At 44.7% G+C, this 15,679-nt stretch overlaps 1 protein-coding gene across 1 annotated transcript in view; it reads right to left on the bottom strand.

Annotated features, from left to right (window-relative positions):
• NEDD9 (neural precursor cell expressed, developmentally down-regulated 9) overlaps nt 1–11,250 on the bottom strand; it is an 82,664-nt gene extending 71,414 nt beyond the window's left edge. The window contains exon 1 of the mRNA XM_087707466.1: nt 11,210–11,250. Coding sequence (XP_087563592.1) covers nt 11,210–11,221 — 12 coding nt within the window. The 5' untranslated portion in view covers nt 11,222–11,250. The remainder of the gene's footprint in view (nt 1–11,209) is intronic.
• Between the last annotated feature and the right edge of the window lie 4,429 nt (nt 11,251–15,679).

Genomic DNA, 15,679 nt, shown 5'->3' with positions numbered 1-15,679 from the left:
TAGTTTGTAAACGTTGCATGTGAGATTTTTGGAAGGAAAAATACTAGGCAATATGTCCTATCAAGAACTTTATAGTTCTTTATAGGACATAGTATAGTAGCTGAACCAATAGGTTGACTAACTTTTCATATGCCCTTCTTAGACTGGGTTCACATGCCGTATTAAGTTAGTTTTATTTGATTAGTGTACTGCATGAATTGAATCACCATAGGATATAAACCATGGTTTGTGAATGAGCGTGACCCAACAAATGCGCGCATGACAAAAGCGCGCTGACAAAACCGCACCGCTAAAACCGCGACGTCATCAACGCGCCGACAACAGCGCGCCGACAACAGCACACCGACAGAAGCGCGATTTAACTTAAGGTAAGGGTTAGGTTTAGGGTTAGGTTTAGGGTTAGGTTTAGGGTTGGGTTTAGAGCGTGCTTCTGTCGGCGTGCTGTTGTCGGCGCGCTTCAGCGCTCATTCGTCGGCGCGGTTTGAACTCGCGGTTTTGTCACCGCGGTTTAGTCGGGCGCGCTTTTGTCGGGCGCCCTTTTGTCTGTGAACCGTGAATGAGCGTATTATATGAACCCAGCCATTATAACAAATTTACCACACTTCAGTTTATGTGTGAAGACATCTTCAAATTACTAACCTGTAGTAGTCATGCCGCTACTGTAATTGTAACATAGTACACTCTGATATCATTCACATGCCTATGTGATTATCCTCCTGGGCTTGGGAATACTTACTACTTTAGAATCTGTAGTTTTGTATCTAGTTACTGCTTTGACTACTCAAGAATCATAAGACAATTCCATTATTCTTTCAGACAACACAAAAACTAGTACATTTCAAAAACCAGAATTTGCATCTATTAGTTGATTAATAGAAAATTGTTCCAGTATATAATTTCATACATCTTACATTTTTATTTACTACAGAATATCTAAAAGCAAAGTTACATGGAATTTTAAGTTAGTTTCCATAAATTAGTTTAGGGAGAAAAACCAGCAGAGCCATACTGATTTCCTTGAGGCCAAAAAGGGACTGCTTTATTCTCTGGGAAACTTTCTTATGGTCTCTTGGTTGAAACCGAGAAGCAAATTTGGTCAGGGATGTGGAGGAACCCACCCAAAATTGGCCCCTGAAAACATCTTGCTATTTGTATGTATTCATGTATGAGTAGTTACAACACTCACTTCTCAACCCTAATTTCTTCTCCTTTGGCCAGAAACGTCCGGTGACTCCTTAGCTAGTTGCAGCTCCCAGAATATGGTGCTTACTGCAACTTCCCAAATTACAATTTTCTGCCTTGGAAACGCACCCACAAATCACTCTCCTAAGGACAAATGACAGAGTAAGAAGGATTTAAGTACCAGAATCTATGCCAGGCAGATGTCAAGAGACAGAGAAGTAACAAAAAGGCTTGGGAAAATGCTGGTTTCGATCCTTTCTTCAGTTTCTGATAAAGTGGTCCCTAGTTCAACTTCTTCTTGTAATTGATAAAGGTAAGGGTATCCCTGGGGGTTTTACTCTGTAAATTATGATCAACTTTAGGGGGTGAAGCTCACCTCCAGTTCTTAAGCCTAAGAGCCAGAGCTGTCTGGAGATGTTTCCATAGCCATATGGCCAGCATATCACACCACAACACAGAGCATACGATGAAACACTTAATGCTGTTACCTTCCCGCATGCTTATACGCAGTACCTATTCATCTACTTGCATTTACATGCTTTTGAACTGCTCGGTTGGAGACGGCTGCAATTTTTAAAGTATTTATTTCAGCCCCAAAGGGAACCATAGCAGGTGATGTGATACCACTGCAGGGAAGAACAAAAGTTTGGGTGGTTTTAGATAAGGGGGAGGGGAAATAGTTTTAACCTAATTCCTTTCATTTTCCACCCCAAGTATAATTGCACTATAATAATTTCATATCGTGATTTCTGAAGTCTGCAAAAAATGAAAGTGGAGAGCCATAGGTGGCTTTTCTTCATAGGTTCCCCACTTCTGCAATATGGATTTACATTTTGCAAGAGAAGGACACTGTATGAAAATTAGATAGCAATAGCAATAGCAGTTAGACTTATATACTGCTTCATAGGGCTTTCAGCCCTCTCTAAGCGGTTTACAGAGTCAGCATATTGCCCCCAACAACAATCCGGGTCCTCATTTTACCCACCTCGGAAGGATGGAAGGCTGAGTCAACCCTGAGCCGGTGAGATTTGAACAGCCGAACTGCAGAACTGCAGTCAGCTGAAGTAGCCTGCAGTGCTGCATTTAACCACTGCGCCACCTCGGCTCTTAATGAAGGCAAAAGTATTATAGCCTTCTGAGATTGGTGTAGTCTACCCAAGGACTCCTTGTTAAATACCCAACCAGCGTGACCCGACAAATGCGTGCACAACAAAAGTGCGCCGACAAAACCGTGGCACTAAAACCGTGACGTCATCAACACGGCAACAACAGCGCACCGACAGAAATGCAATTTAAGTTACGGTAAGGGTTAGGTTTAGGGTTAGGTTTAGGGTTAGGGTTAGGTTTAGGGGTACGGTTAGGTTTAGGGTTAGGTTTAGGGTTAGGGTTAGGGTTAGGTTTAGGGTTAGGGTTAGGTTTAGGTTTAGGGTTAGGTTTAGGGTTAGGTTCAGGGTTAGGGTTAGGTTTAGGTTTAGGGTTAGGTTTAGGGTTAGGTTTAGGGGTACGGTTAGGTTTAGGTTTAGGGTTAGGTTTAGGGTTAGGTTCAGGGTTAGGGTTAGGTTTAGGGGTACAGTTAGGTTTAGGGTTAGGGTTAGGTTTACAGCGCGCTTCTGTCGCCGCGCTTCATCGCTCATTCGTCGGCGCGCTTTAGAACTCGCGGTTTTGTCACCGCGGTTTAGTCGGGTGCGCTTTTGTCGTTCGCTCTTTTGTCAGTGAACCCCCAACCAGCACTTGTTGGAAATCCAAGTACTGTTATCATCTATATACTGCATTTCAAAACTGCCAGCGCAGTTTTGAGATGCATGCAGGGCATTTCCCATTAATAAACCTTTAATGAATATTGATTGAAGAGGAAATCTTGAGGTGCAAGGATGATCCTACCCAAGTTACTCGGCTTCAGAAAATCACTGCAGTGACTGTTTAGGCCTCGTAAATAAAATACAAACACATAATAGGCTTGGGGGGGAGATTGATTGGCTTGTTTTACCAAAAGTCTATATTTTTATAGACTTTCTTTAACTTTAAGAAATTATAATAATTGCAAGGACTCATTTTTTTTACTATCCCTGGAGTCAACAGATGTATTCCAGAACAAATCACTTGTGGACTTCAGATTAAGAACGCTAACCATGGGCTAAAGAATTTTTTTAAAAAAATATTTCGTATGAAAAGTAAACATACTAGTCTGACGGAAAAAGTTTTATGGCAGCTGAAAATCTTCCTTCTTTTATTTGTCTTTCTTTTGTCTAGCACAGTGTTTTTCAAACTTTAAGAGCTGTGGACTTCAACTTTCAAAGTTCCCCAGCCAGCATGCTGGGAGTTAAAGTCCACACATCTTAAAATTGCCAAGTTTGAAAAACACTGAATAGACTGTTCCTTCTAGAATTATATAACAATCTCCTTAATTAGAACTGCTGATTTTTGCTCAATATAGGGAAGGCATATTATAGAGCATGAAATATATATATTTTTCTGACTAAAATGGGTGAGTTCAAAGAAACCTGGTATTAAATAGGTTTATTAATTTGAGTTTTGTGGCTTAGAAATACTAAGCTACAGTGCATTGTTTTTACCCAGAAGAGAATTTGTAACCGAACCAAAATATGCCACATTTAATTAAGTGACTGCTGGGTTTGCACATTGCACTAAGACATAATGTACTTTTAGCATGTTGTGTTTATCCAGCCAATTGTGGTTTATTCAATGCTGCATGATTTAACAAACCATGGCTCACAATGCATGAATAATGAAATCACTCTGGGTTTTAATAGGGCCATGCACCTCAAATCAGATCTCCTATTTCTTTCCAATGACAGGTGTCCTGAACCCATGTGAAAGGCCTCTGAAATTTCTAAACAATTAACATACCGAACAATTAAAACAAATGAACAGTCACTTGTTTTGGAAAAACCCGGGCACTATTACAGCCTGAGTACAGACTTTACACATGTGAAAAATATAGCTGCGAAGCACAAACGTTTGTGTGTCTACTCAGCAGTTAGTTACTCCTAAGTAGATATGCCAATTTAACTTCAATCTCTTGTCTGAGCGATAAGAATTTATTGAGCAAACCTGGCTGTCTGGCACGATGGGTTGAGATGAAATGGTTTGATTCAGTTAAGACTACTTTGCGATGCTATCCCAAAAGTAAATTACATAGAAACCAGTAAAGTACAGGGCTCCCAAGTAAACTTGGTTAGAATGGTTTGCAAGCCTAAAAATGGAAAATGAAATCAGTGTTGTCGCCTGATGATGTGACAGAGATATAGATGTATCATTCTTAGCAACAACCTAGCCAGTGGTGGGATCCAGCCGGTTCGCACCTATTCGGGAGAACCAGTTGTGAACTTTCTAAGTAGTTCAGAGAACCAGTTGTTGGAAGAAATATTTTGTTTTTTCCCACTTTACAGGGCTAATCCTGTAAGGAAGGCAGGAAGGAAACATTCTGGTGTTGTTTCTAGCCTAATCTTTACTGACCTGCTTAGAGAAACTGCCTCTTTGGTTAACCCTTATGACATTGTAACAGCTAAGGCAAAGCGCCCATCGACCTGAGTGACATTGAGTTGGCCAGGCCCTCCCAGTCACATGACCACCGAGCCCCGCCTACCCAGCTGGTCATTAAGGCAGAGAACCGGTTGTTAAATTATTTGAATCCCACCATTGAACCTAGCCCTTCAAAGTAGTCCAGACCAGGAAAGCAGAACCAAGAATATTAATCTTTATGATAAGGTTACAGTAGTGGAACTTGCAAGTCGCAAAGCACTTTTTCCTTCCTTGATATATATATATATATATATATATATATATATATATATATATATATATATATATATATATATATATATATATATATATATATATATATATATATATATATATAATCAAAAAGAAAAGCAAAAAAAAATAAAAAATAAGAGAAAAATTGGGGGTTAGCAACAAAAATAATTCCACTCTCATTTGGGATATTTCAACAGCGTGTCTCAGTAAATGAGTACTGTGTCTTCTCCAAGTCACAGTAACAATTCCTCTGCCTTCTTTCTGCTTCTTCCCGATGCTTGTGATCAAATCAGGTCCTGTTTCAGAAGACCCTGGCTATGACAAGGTTTCCCACTGCTCTAAACAGAACTGTGTGGCTGGATTTAACCATTTTTCAACTCTTCACCTAGGTCTCGGATACGATTGGAGATTACAAGGATTGCGAGAAACAGACCCAGCTCTTTATACAGTTAGCAATAGCAATAGCAGTTAGACTTATATACCGCTTCATAGGGCTTTCAGCCCTCTCTAAGCGGTTTACAGAGTCAGCATATCGCCCCCACAGTCTGGGTCCTCATTTCACCCACCTCGGAAGGATGGAAGGCTGAGTCAACCTTGAGCCGGTGAGATTAGAACCGCTGAACTGCAGATAACAGTCAGCTGAAGTGGCCTGCAGTACTGCACCCTAACCACTGCGCCACCTCGGCTCTTACAATGATACTAAGGTCCTAGTAGACACACAAACCCTAAAGACACCAATTGTTGGCCCTAGTGCTATGGCTAATTGCAGTCAAATTGCAGGTAGGCCTTATGATTGCAGCTGCTTGAGGTTCCTCTCAAGAAGAGGCACTTTTAGTAAAAAGAAAAAGATCTAACTACATTACTCCTAACCAGGTTTTTGCAACCCATGGTGTTGCAAATGTGTTGGCCTACAGCTTCAACATGCACCAATGGCATGATAGTAGTAATAATCCAGTACCTCTGAATGATACCAGACTAGAGAAATTCACACTAGTTTCATAGATATTTCCTATTGTCCTTCAAGGATGTTTCTGTCAATTTTCTTGTAATCAAGCAATAACTGCAATAGGCATGCAGTTGCTATAATCTTTAAATGTCTACTTAACGTGTAGTTTGCATGTGTCTGATAAATTCCGAAAAGACATGAATAGTTTACTTTTAGGTACTATATTTATCTTTAGGCATGAATCTATATACTACTAAAACCCTTGTGTTCATCTGAATATTGCAACACAGTGCATCAAAGAGCAATAATTTTTGAATCAACCTGTCACAAATGGGTTAATTTACAACATGCACACAAAATCTGCGACCCACGACTCCTGTGGGATTAAAATTTGGCAAAGTTTTGAGCACTTCTGTGCTGCCACGATCAGCTGAAATCATGTCATTGTCTTTTCCAACAACTCCCTGCCAGCTTTCTAGAAGAAACGTCAATGGGGAAGCTGGCAGGAAGTTGGAAGCCACTCCCATTTCCATTGCATCTGCCACAGTCATTCAACATAAGAAAATATATCTGAAGCAATGGGTCACGGCTTATCTAGTTGATATCAATTATTTACTTTCTTATTTTTGCATATCCGGGCCCTCCTATCATCATAGGATATAGAGTTGAGGTGGCGCAGTGGTGAGAGTGCAGTACTGCAGGCTATTTCAGCTGACTGCTGGCTGCAGTTTGGCAGATCAAATCTCACAGGCTCAAGATTGACTCAGCTTTCCACCCTTCCAAGGTGAGTAAAATGAGGACCCAGTTCGTTGGGAACAATATGCTGACTCTGTAAACCATTTAGAGCAGTGGTGGGTTTCAAAAAAAAATTGGAACCTCTTCTGTAGGTGTGGCCTGCTTTCTGGGTCCACTGGTGGAACCTCTTCTAACTGGTTCGGTAGATTTGACGAACCGGTTCTACTGAACTGGTGCGAACTGGTAGGAACTCACCTCTGGTTTAGAGAGGGCTGTAAAAGCACTATGAAATAGTATATAAGTCTAGGTGCTATTGCTATAGGCTCCTAGAAGCAACACAAAACTACAGTACTGTATATACTGAATATATGAAAGTTTATCTATAGCTAAAGACTCAACCCCCACCCCAAATAATGTTGATGTTGTGAACAATTTTGGGAGAAAGAGCTTATGGATTTTTCTTAATCTTGATGTGCTTGCTTTCCCACATCCTTGTCAGTTTTAAGAAAATAAGATTGCAGTGGCTGTATTTGCTAAATTCATATCCCAGATATATTCCATGGTTGCGCACACATCAGTGCACAGAGGGTTATGGTGTCTTTCCAGATCAGTGTTTGTCAAACTTGGCAATTTTAAGATGGGTGGACTTCAATACCCAGAATTTCCTAGCTGGCTTAAAGTTGCCAAGTTTGAGAAAGACAAGGAATTTGGTTCCACCGCAAAACCGCGTTCGACTAAACCGCGCTTGACGAAACCGCGTAGCTGATGTCATCAACAGGGCGACAACAGCGCGGAGACAGAAGCACGCTGTAAACGCTAAACCTAAAATTAACCTCTAAACCTAAACCTAACCCCCCTAATCCTAACCCTAAACCTAACCCTAACCCTAACCCTAACCCTTAACCTAACCCTAACCCTAACCCTAACCCTAACCCTAACCCTAACCCTAACCCTAACCCTAACCCTTACCTTAAGTTGAATCGGCTTGCTTTCAAAGCGCTATTTAAAGCGCCCTTCTTTCTCCGCGCTCACTGTTGTCGCCCTGTTGATGACGTCAGCGACGCGGTTTAATCGGGCATGGCTTAGTCGAGCACGGTTTTGTCGTGCCATGAAGGAATTTAGTGTAGAGAAATAATAAGGATCATCCCTTGCTCTCTTGCCTGAGTCTAGATGTCCTGGATTATAATTCCCAACATCCACTACCAAGGCCTGAAATGCCAAAAAGTATAGTCCATCATATCTAGAAGCATCAGATCGAGGAAGCTAGCACTTTGCCCCACTGTCCATTAAAGCATTTCTACTTAAAGTAAACAAGCAATTATTCCGCAATTATACAGTACTGCTTATCAAAACATGGTATTTCACTGGGGGGTGGGGGGGGAAACATCTATTCACACTGTCTACATATACTTGCAGGAGACAAGGTGAAATTCTACCTCCTCTCAAGTCAACAGCTGATTATTGTGTTGCAAAAGCTATTTTCTTTAAGTACCAGGAAATAAAATCCTGATTTATGATTTCAGAAAAGCCAAAGAAATACTTGTCTTGCTTAAAGTCGGAGCTTGAAAGGATCCCAATGCAATCTTTTTATCATTTTTGCTTTGTTGTTGTTGTTAGTCGCGAAGTCGTGTCCAACCCATCGTGACCCACGAACAACATTCCTCCAGGTCTCCCTGTCCTCTATCATCCCTCGGAGTCCATTTAAGCTCACGCCTACTGCTTCGGTGACTCCATCCAGCCACCTCATTCTCTGTCGTTCCCATTCTTCTTTTGCCCTCCATCGTTCCCAGCATGAGGCTCTTCTCCGGTGAGTCCTTCCTTCTCATTAGGTGGCCAAAGTATTTGAGTTTCATCTTCAGGATCTGGCCTTCTAAAGAGCAGTCAGGGTTGATCTCCTCTAGGACTGACCGGTTTGATTGCCTTGCAGTCCAAGGGACTCACAGGAGTCTTCTCCAGCACCATAGTTCAAAGGCCTCAATTCTTTGCCATTCAGCCTTTCTTATGGCCCAACTTTCACAGCTATACATTGCAACTGGGAAAACCGTAGCCTTGACTATGCACACTTTTGTTGGCAGGGTGATGTCTCTGCTTTTTAGTCTGCTGTCTAGATTTGCCATAGCTATCCTCCCCCAGGAGCAAGCGTCTTTTAACTTCTTGGCTCCGGTCCCCATCTGCGGTGATCTTGGGAGCCCAGGAAAATAAAATCTGTCACTACCTCCATTTCTTTCCCATCTATTTGACAGGAATTGAGAGGGCCAGATGCCACGATCATAGTTTTCTTAATGTCGAGTTTCAAGCCAACTTTTGCACTCTCCTTCACCCACATCAAGAGGCTCTTTACTTCCTCTTCACTTTCTGCCATTAGAGTGGTATCATCTGCCTATCTGAGGTTGTCCTTTTTACTTAGGCAACATTAATACAGGTAGTCCTCGAGTTACGACCACAATTGAGCCCCACATTTTTTGGTTAAGTGAGTTTTGCTCCATTTCTTGCCACAGTTGTTAAGTTGATTTTGTTTATCAGAAGGTTGCAAAAGAGATAGATAGAGATAGAGACTTTATTTGTATGCCGCCCTTTTCCCTGGGGGGACTCAGGGCGGCTCACAGTTCAGGGGGAAGGGAGGACAAACCAGGTTAAACACATAAGACAATACATCGTTAAAAGCACAACATTCATACAATTCGGGTGGGGTTAAGGTCTTTAGCCCCAGGCCTGTCGGGACAGCCAGGTTTTAAGGGCTATGCGGAAGGTCTGGAGGGTGGTGAGGGTACGGATCTCCATGGGGAGATCGTTCCATAGGGTCGGAGCTACCACCGAGAAGGCTCTCCTCTGCGTAGTTGCCAGTCGACATTGACTGGCTGATGGAACATGGAGGAGGCCTAATCTATGGGATCTAATTGGTCGAGTGGAGGTAATTGGAGGTAATTGGCAGTAGGCGGTCTCTCAAGTACCCAGATCCAATACCATGAAGGGCTTTGTAGGTGACAAGTAGCACCTTGAAGCGATCACGTGCCCTTGGGACACAGCAACAGTCATAAGTATGAACCCATTGCCAAGCATCTAAATTTTGATCACAAGAGCATGGGGATGCTTCGAGTCATAACTGTGAAAAATGGTCATAAATCCATTTTTTTCAATGCCATGGTAACTTTTACCAGTCACTAAACCATTAAACTATTGTGAGTCAAGGACTACCTGTAGATTGATTCACAAGTAAGCAGAAGGTTTTTTTAAGCAACTGAATGCAATCAGAACGGCTTCTCTTTTAGCTGCCCATTCAAGACTGATTTACATGGTTTTATGAGGGATCTGTCGTATTTTTTTACCTTGCCTCTTAGTCAGAAAAGTTAAACATTTGCTACGCTTATGACAAAACTGAGCTAACAGACTTATTTGTAAGTAATAAACTTGGCCGGATGATGTATATATGATTCCTTAGTTCAACAGGATTTAGGCTTAGATAAAGGGCATTGCGTGGGATTTATTTGATGCAATGGGCTTGACTCACAACAACAACAATGATGCCAATGCCCAGCATATGTTGTTATCTTGGGAGCAAAAAAAAAAGTTCCCACATTAGAAGCAATAAAAGCAAAACGCAATTCTCCTCAAAGTTTACAGCAGCCTTTTTCAGCCTGGCGCCCTCTGGATGCCGACAACTATCATTTAGTAGAGAGAAAAAGGATTAGGGATGCCATGGTAGCGGTATTCCAGTAGTTGAGGGTCTGCTACAAAGAAGACGGGGTGGTGGTGGTGTCAATTTATTTTCCAGAGAACAAGACAAGAAACAATGGATGTTAATCAATTGAGGAGAGAAGCAACTTGAAATCACGATGAAACTTCCTAAAATTGAGAGCAATTAACCAGTGGCACAGCTTGCCTTCAGAAGTTGTGGGAGCTTCATCCCCGGAGATTTTTTAAAGACTGGGCAGTCACTTGTGTGAAATGGTATGCAGTGGTGTCCAACTTTGGGAATCTTAAATCTGGAGGACTTCAACTCCCAGAATTCCCCAGCCAGCTAAGCTGGCTGGGGAATTCTGGGAGTTGAAGTCCTCCAGACTTAAGATTGCCAAAGTTGGACACCACTGGCATAGCGTGTCCTGCTTGAGCAGGGGGGGTCGGACTAGAAGACCTCCAAAGTCCCCTCCAGCTTTAATTCCGAGTTGAACTGAAATCCCACGGATTAAAGATTAAAGAGCATCTTGCAGGGCGCCAGGTCGGGAAAGCTCCGCTTGAAAGGCGGGAATCAAGTCGGTGTCACGGCAGGAAGGTAGCAAGCCACAGCGAAGCTCCCGCTTTCACACACACACCCCTAGTTTAAATCCCCCCTCCCCGGAGGTGGGGTGGGGGGTTCCCTTTGACAGACCGGTTTGCACAGCGAAGCTGCCTCGTCGGCACCATCCGGGGCGCTCGCTCCGTCCTTTCCTTCCGAGATGCCTCCGGAGCCGCTCGGTTTCTCTTTTGCAACCAGCAGCTGGAAAGTTGCTCGCACACACACAGCCCCGCGCGTGCATTCAGCCCCCCCCCGCCCCGACTCCCCAAAAAACACGGCGATCTGTTGCACCATACCTTGTACTTCATACTCGCGGACGCGGGTTGGGGAGGGCGGGGTGGGGAGATGTCTCTGCTGGGCGAAATCCGGCGGGCTTTACAGGCAGCAGCTGGCGCGAGCCGAGCGCTCCATTTCCCCGGCCGCCTTCAAGCGCGAGGTTCAAGAGAGAGAGCCCGCCGAGGATGCGCCGCCGCTTCAGCGTGCCAAAGAGCCGCCTCGCACGCAAACGCCGCCGCTCCGCTTGCCCCAGCCAGTCTGAGCTCATTGTTTTGCTCGCAGCGGGCAAAACGCTCGGCTCGTTTGCATACCGGCCCGTGATTGGCGAGAAAGCCAGCCGAGCGCAGGAGGATTGGGGGGGTGGGACGGGGGACGGACGGAGGTGGCAACGACGCGGACGTCGCCCCGCCCTCCTGCTCTCGGGCTGTTTTTGTGTGTGTGTGTGTGTGTGTGTGTGTGTGTGTTAGTTATACAAAATTGTGTACAAATTGCACTTCTATGGGAGCTTCTGGGCTTAGAGGAAAATCTTTAGAAAATGCCACCTTTTTAAAGGTGTTTTTCAGTGCAATGTCATTTGGATAATTATTTTACCTTCTCTCTCTCCCCCTCCCTTTCTCCCTCTATCTTTCCCCCTCCCTCTATCTCTCCCCCTCCCTTTAACTCTCTCTCCCCCTCCCTCTCTCTCCTCCCTTTCCCTCTCCCCCTCCCTCTCTCCCTCTCTCTCTCTCCCTTTTTCTCTCTCCCTCCCCCCTCTCTTTCTCCCCCTCCCTCTCTCTCCCTCCCTCCCCCCTCTATCTCTCCCCCTCCCTCTCTCTCCCTCGCTCCCTCTATCTCTCTCCCTCCCTCTATCCCCCTCCCTCCCTCTCCCCTCCTCTCCCTCCCTCTATCTCTCCCCCTCCCTCTATCTCTCCCCCTCCCTTCCCCTCTCTCTCCCCCTCCCTCTCTCTCTCCCCTTCCCTTTCTCCCCTCCCTCCCTCTCCCCCTCCCTCTCTCTCCTCCCTTTCCCTCTCTCTCCCCCTCCCTCTCTCCCTTTTTCTCTCTCCCTCTCCCTCCTCTCTTTCTCCCCCTCCCTCTCTCCCTCCCTCTCCCCTTCTCTCTATCTCTCCCCCTCCCTCTCTCTCTCCCTCCCTCGCTCCCTCCCACTCTCCCCCTCCCTCTATCTCTCCCCCTCCCTCTCTCTCTCTCCCCCTCTCTCGCTCCCTCTATCTCTCCACCTCCCTCTCTCTCTCCCTCCCTTTTTCTCTCTCCCTTTCCTCCTCCCTCTATCTCTCTCCCTCCCTCTCTCTCCTTCCCTCTCTCTCCCCTCCCCCCACCAATCAGGGACGCCGCTTTTAGGGTTCGAGTGCGAAAGTCACCCGAAGTTTTGCTCCGAAGTCGATCGCTTCGGAGGGTGGAAAAAGTACGAAGTTTTCAGTATCCTGGATTTGGGATTCGTTAACTTGAAGCGACTTCCTCCGCCAGAGTTTCTCGCAAGGTTGCGGCGTTAGAAGCCGCGGTTTCCTTAGGTGACACGGTGCCAGCGAGCTACGGCTAAGGGAAGGTAGTCGCGGCGCCGTCGCTCGCTCGCTCGCCTGCCTTTCTCCCCCTTGGCTCGAAGGGCCGTTTTAGAAGAAAAAGAGATCTTGCTTGGTTCTCTCGCCCCGATCTTCTGCATAGGATCTCCTTTGTGCTGCAAAGCACCGAAGGAGGAGGGGGAAATATGAGTTCTCACAAGAAGCGTACGAAACCCTCGTTTAGGGAGCAGCCCGAAGTGTTCAAAAGTCTCCTTTTGAAAGCGAAACTCTTTGACAGGAAACCGCTGGCTTCGGCTCTCGGGCTCTGGTTTGTCAAACGGAACCCGAGGTCCAAACAACCTCGTCTTTCTCAGCCTCTTTAAACTTTGAAAATGTGTGACAACTTGAAAATGCGTGGACTCCAACTCCCAGAATTGCCCACACTGAAATAACTGATCAGAAATCACAGGTGGCTGAAGCAATAGTCTTGATACTTGATGCCTGGACAAAATTAACCCCAGGTTGGCCCGTTGTGGAACAGTTAACACATAAGAAATTAGTTAAAAAGTGGCTGGGAAGAGACCACATCAGTTTTTCTATAGACAAAAGTCTGGTCTTGTAGGAACCACCAAATCACGCCTATGGTTTTGTTCGACACTCCGGGTACCTCCGGAATTGACTTTAATCAAGACTTTCACAATTGCAGATATGTTAGGATTGCAGCTCCAAGCTAAAGATGGAAAGTTGTGGAAGACTTGAGTTAATGGATCACTGGATCACTTTTCACCAGGGTCTTTGGGTGGCTTGGGATTCGTACATTCTCATAATTAGAGCCGAGGTGGCGCAATGGTTAAATGCAGCACTGCAGGCTACTTCAGCTGACTGCAGTTCTGCAGTTCAGCTGTTCAAATCTCACCGGCTCAGGGTTGACTCAGCCTTCCATCCTTCCGAGGTGGGTAAAATGAAGACCCGGATTGTTGTTGGGGGCAATATGCTGACTCTGTAAACCGCTTAGAGAGGGCTGAAAGCCCTATGAAGCGGTATATAAGTCTAACTGCTATAATGTGCACCAAACGCAGGAGCCGAGTCGTTTACTTGGTCTTTTATTCTTCCACTGTGAGATGATATATATATAAAAGCCAAATACCATGCCTCATCATGAAATCTCCAGATTTAGTGTATATGGTGTATACAGTGAGTTTTTTTCAGAATAATAAAAAATAAATAAATTGTAAAGGAAATCTCACTAAGCCTATATCTATCCCAAAAGATGTGAAGGAAAGCTACAGTCTAGCAAATAAGACTGTAAATATAGTATCCCACCCACAACTCTTTCAAGTAGATATTTCATGAATCCAGGAAAAAGGTGCCACTGCTTTAAAAAGTACCAAATAGATGCTGTGGGCTTTACATTCCTATATATTCAAAAACAGTGCATAGCCCTAACAAACATTATTATTTAATGAATTTAAGTTGTTGCCACTGCTTTGAAGTTAAATTCTGATGCATGGATGCCTCTTTCTTTTCTGTGTAATGTATACCTCTATCTTGACTGGGAATGCTGACATCATCTTGGCCACTCCCACCCGGTCACATGGCTGGCAAGCCACTCCCACCCAGTCTCACATGGCCAGTAAGCCACTCCCACAAAGCAGGCCACACCTACAGAGTAGGTTCCCCCAAAATTTGAAACCCACCACTGATGTGTAGGATAGCAATATCTCAGTATCTCCAGGAACAGCATTTTAGTTCTTAGGAATTTAGCAAGTAAGGAAGTGGGCTTTGAATATCTAATTGCATTACACGGAACAATTGGCTCATAGTGGTAGAACAGTTGCTTTGTCCACTGAGACTCTGAACAAAAGAATCAGAAAGCAAAGAACAGGTAGTCCTTGATTTGCAGCCACAATTTGAGGCCAACATTTCTATCACTAAGTGAAACGTGTTATGTGGCTCTTGCCCCATTTTACGACCTTTCCTGCCTCAGTTGTTAAGTGAATTACTGCAATTGTTAAGTTAGTGTTCTGACTCCCCTCATTCCACACTAAAGAGATAAATTACGGCATTTAATTAACAGACAGACAGGTCCTTGGCAGCAACCCGGCACAGACAAGCTCGGGCAGCAATAAACACAGATAAGGCTTGGCAGCAATCCAGCCTGCCAAGCTCATAACAATGTTCTCCAACATTCAATCCTGCATTGACTTCTGCAAAGAGGGGCGTGTGCACAAGTAGCTTTTTATAGTCTGGAGAGGAGCCTAATGACCACCAGCTGAGTGCAATTACCTGTAATTGCGTAATTGTTCCTGATGCCTATTAGCTCTTCGATGGCGTGCATCCAGGAACAACTCACTACTGGCTTCTGGCTCACTCTCCCTTATCTCCGCCCCACTGGTCGAAGGCTCAGGTGTCCCCTGGTGGCCAACCAGCCTCTCTGCACCCTGCTCGGTGTCGGAACCCTATCCAGGGTCCTCCACATCCTCCAGAGCCGAATCAGAGGGCCCCTCGCTGTCAGAGTCTGGTGGCAGCTCCAACGGCTCCTGCTGGCCCACAACAAGTTAGGAACATGGCTTTTAAGTGAATCTGGCTTCCCCATTGACTTTGCTTATCAGAAGGTGGCAAAAGGCGATTCCATGCCCCTGGGACACGGCGATCGTCGTAAATATGAACTGGGTGCCAAGTGTCTGAATTTGATCACATGACCATGGGGATGCTGCAATGGTCGTAAGTCTGAACAACAGTCATAAATACCTTTTTCCCCCATGCTATTTTAATTTCGAATGGTCACTAAACAAATGGTTGTAAGACAAAGACTATTTGGACACAGAAAGGGCCCATTTGTTATGCTAGAGCAGTGTTTCTCAACCTGGGCAGCCTTGAGATATGTAGATTGCACTTCCCAGAATTCCCCAGTTGAAGTTGTTTTAACGCAAACCAAAGACGCCTTTTAAAAAACAAGTTTACATCCTATTCTTATGCATGCCAGTGCTATGTGTG

The sequence above is a fragment of the Thamnophis sirtalis genome, unplaced genomic scaffold (assembly GCF_051295495.1).
Source record: "Thamnophis sirtalis isolate CommonGarterSnake01/CBP01778 unplaced genomic scaffold, rThaSir2_p1.2 scaffold_2, whole genome shotgun sequence".
NCBI lineage: Eukaryota > Metazoa > Chordata > Lepidosauria > Squamata > Natricidae > Thamnophis > Thamnophis sirtalis.
The sequence above is the reverse complement of the archived record's forward strand: the minus strand, read 5'-3'. Positions and strand labels throughout refer to the sequence as shown.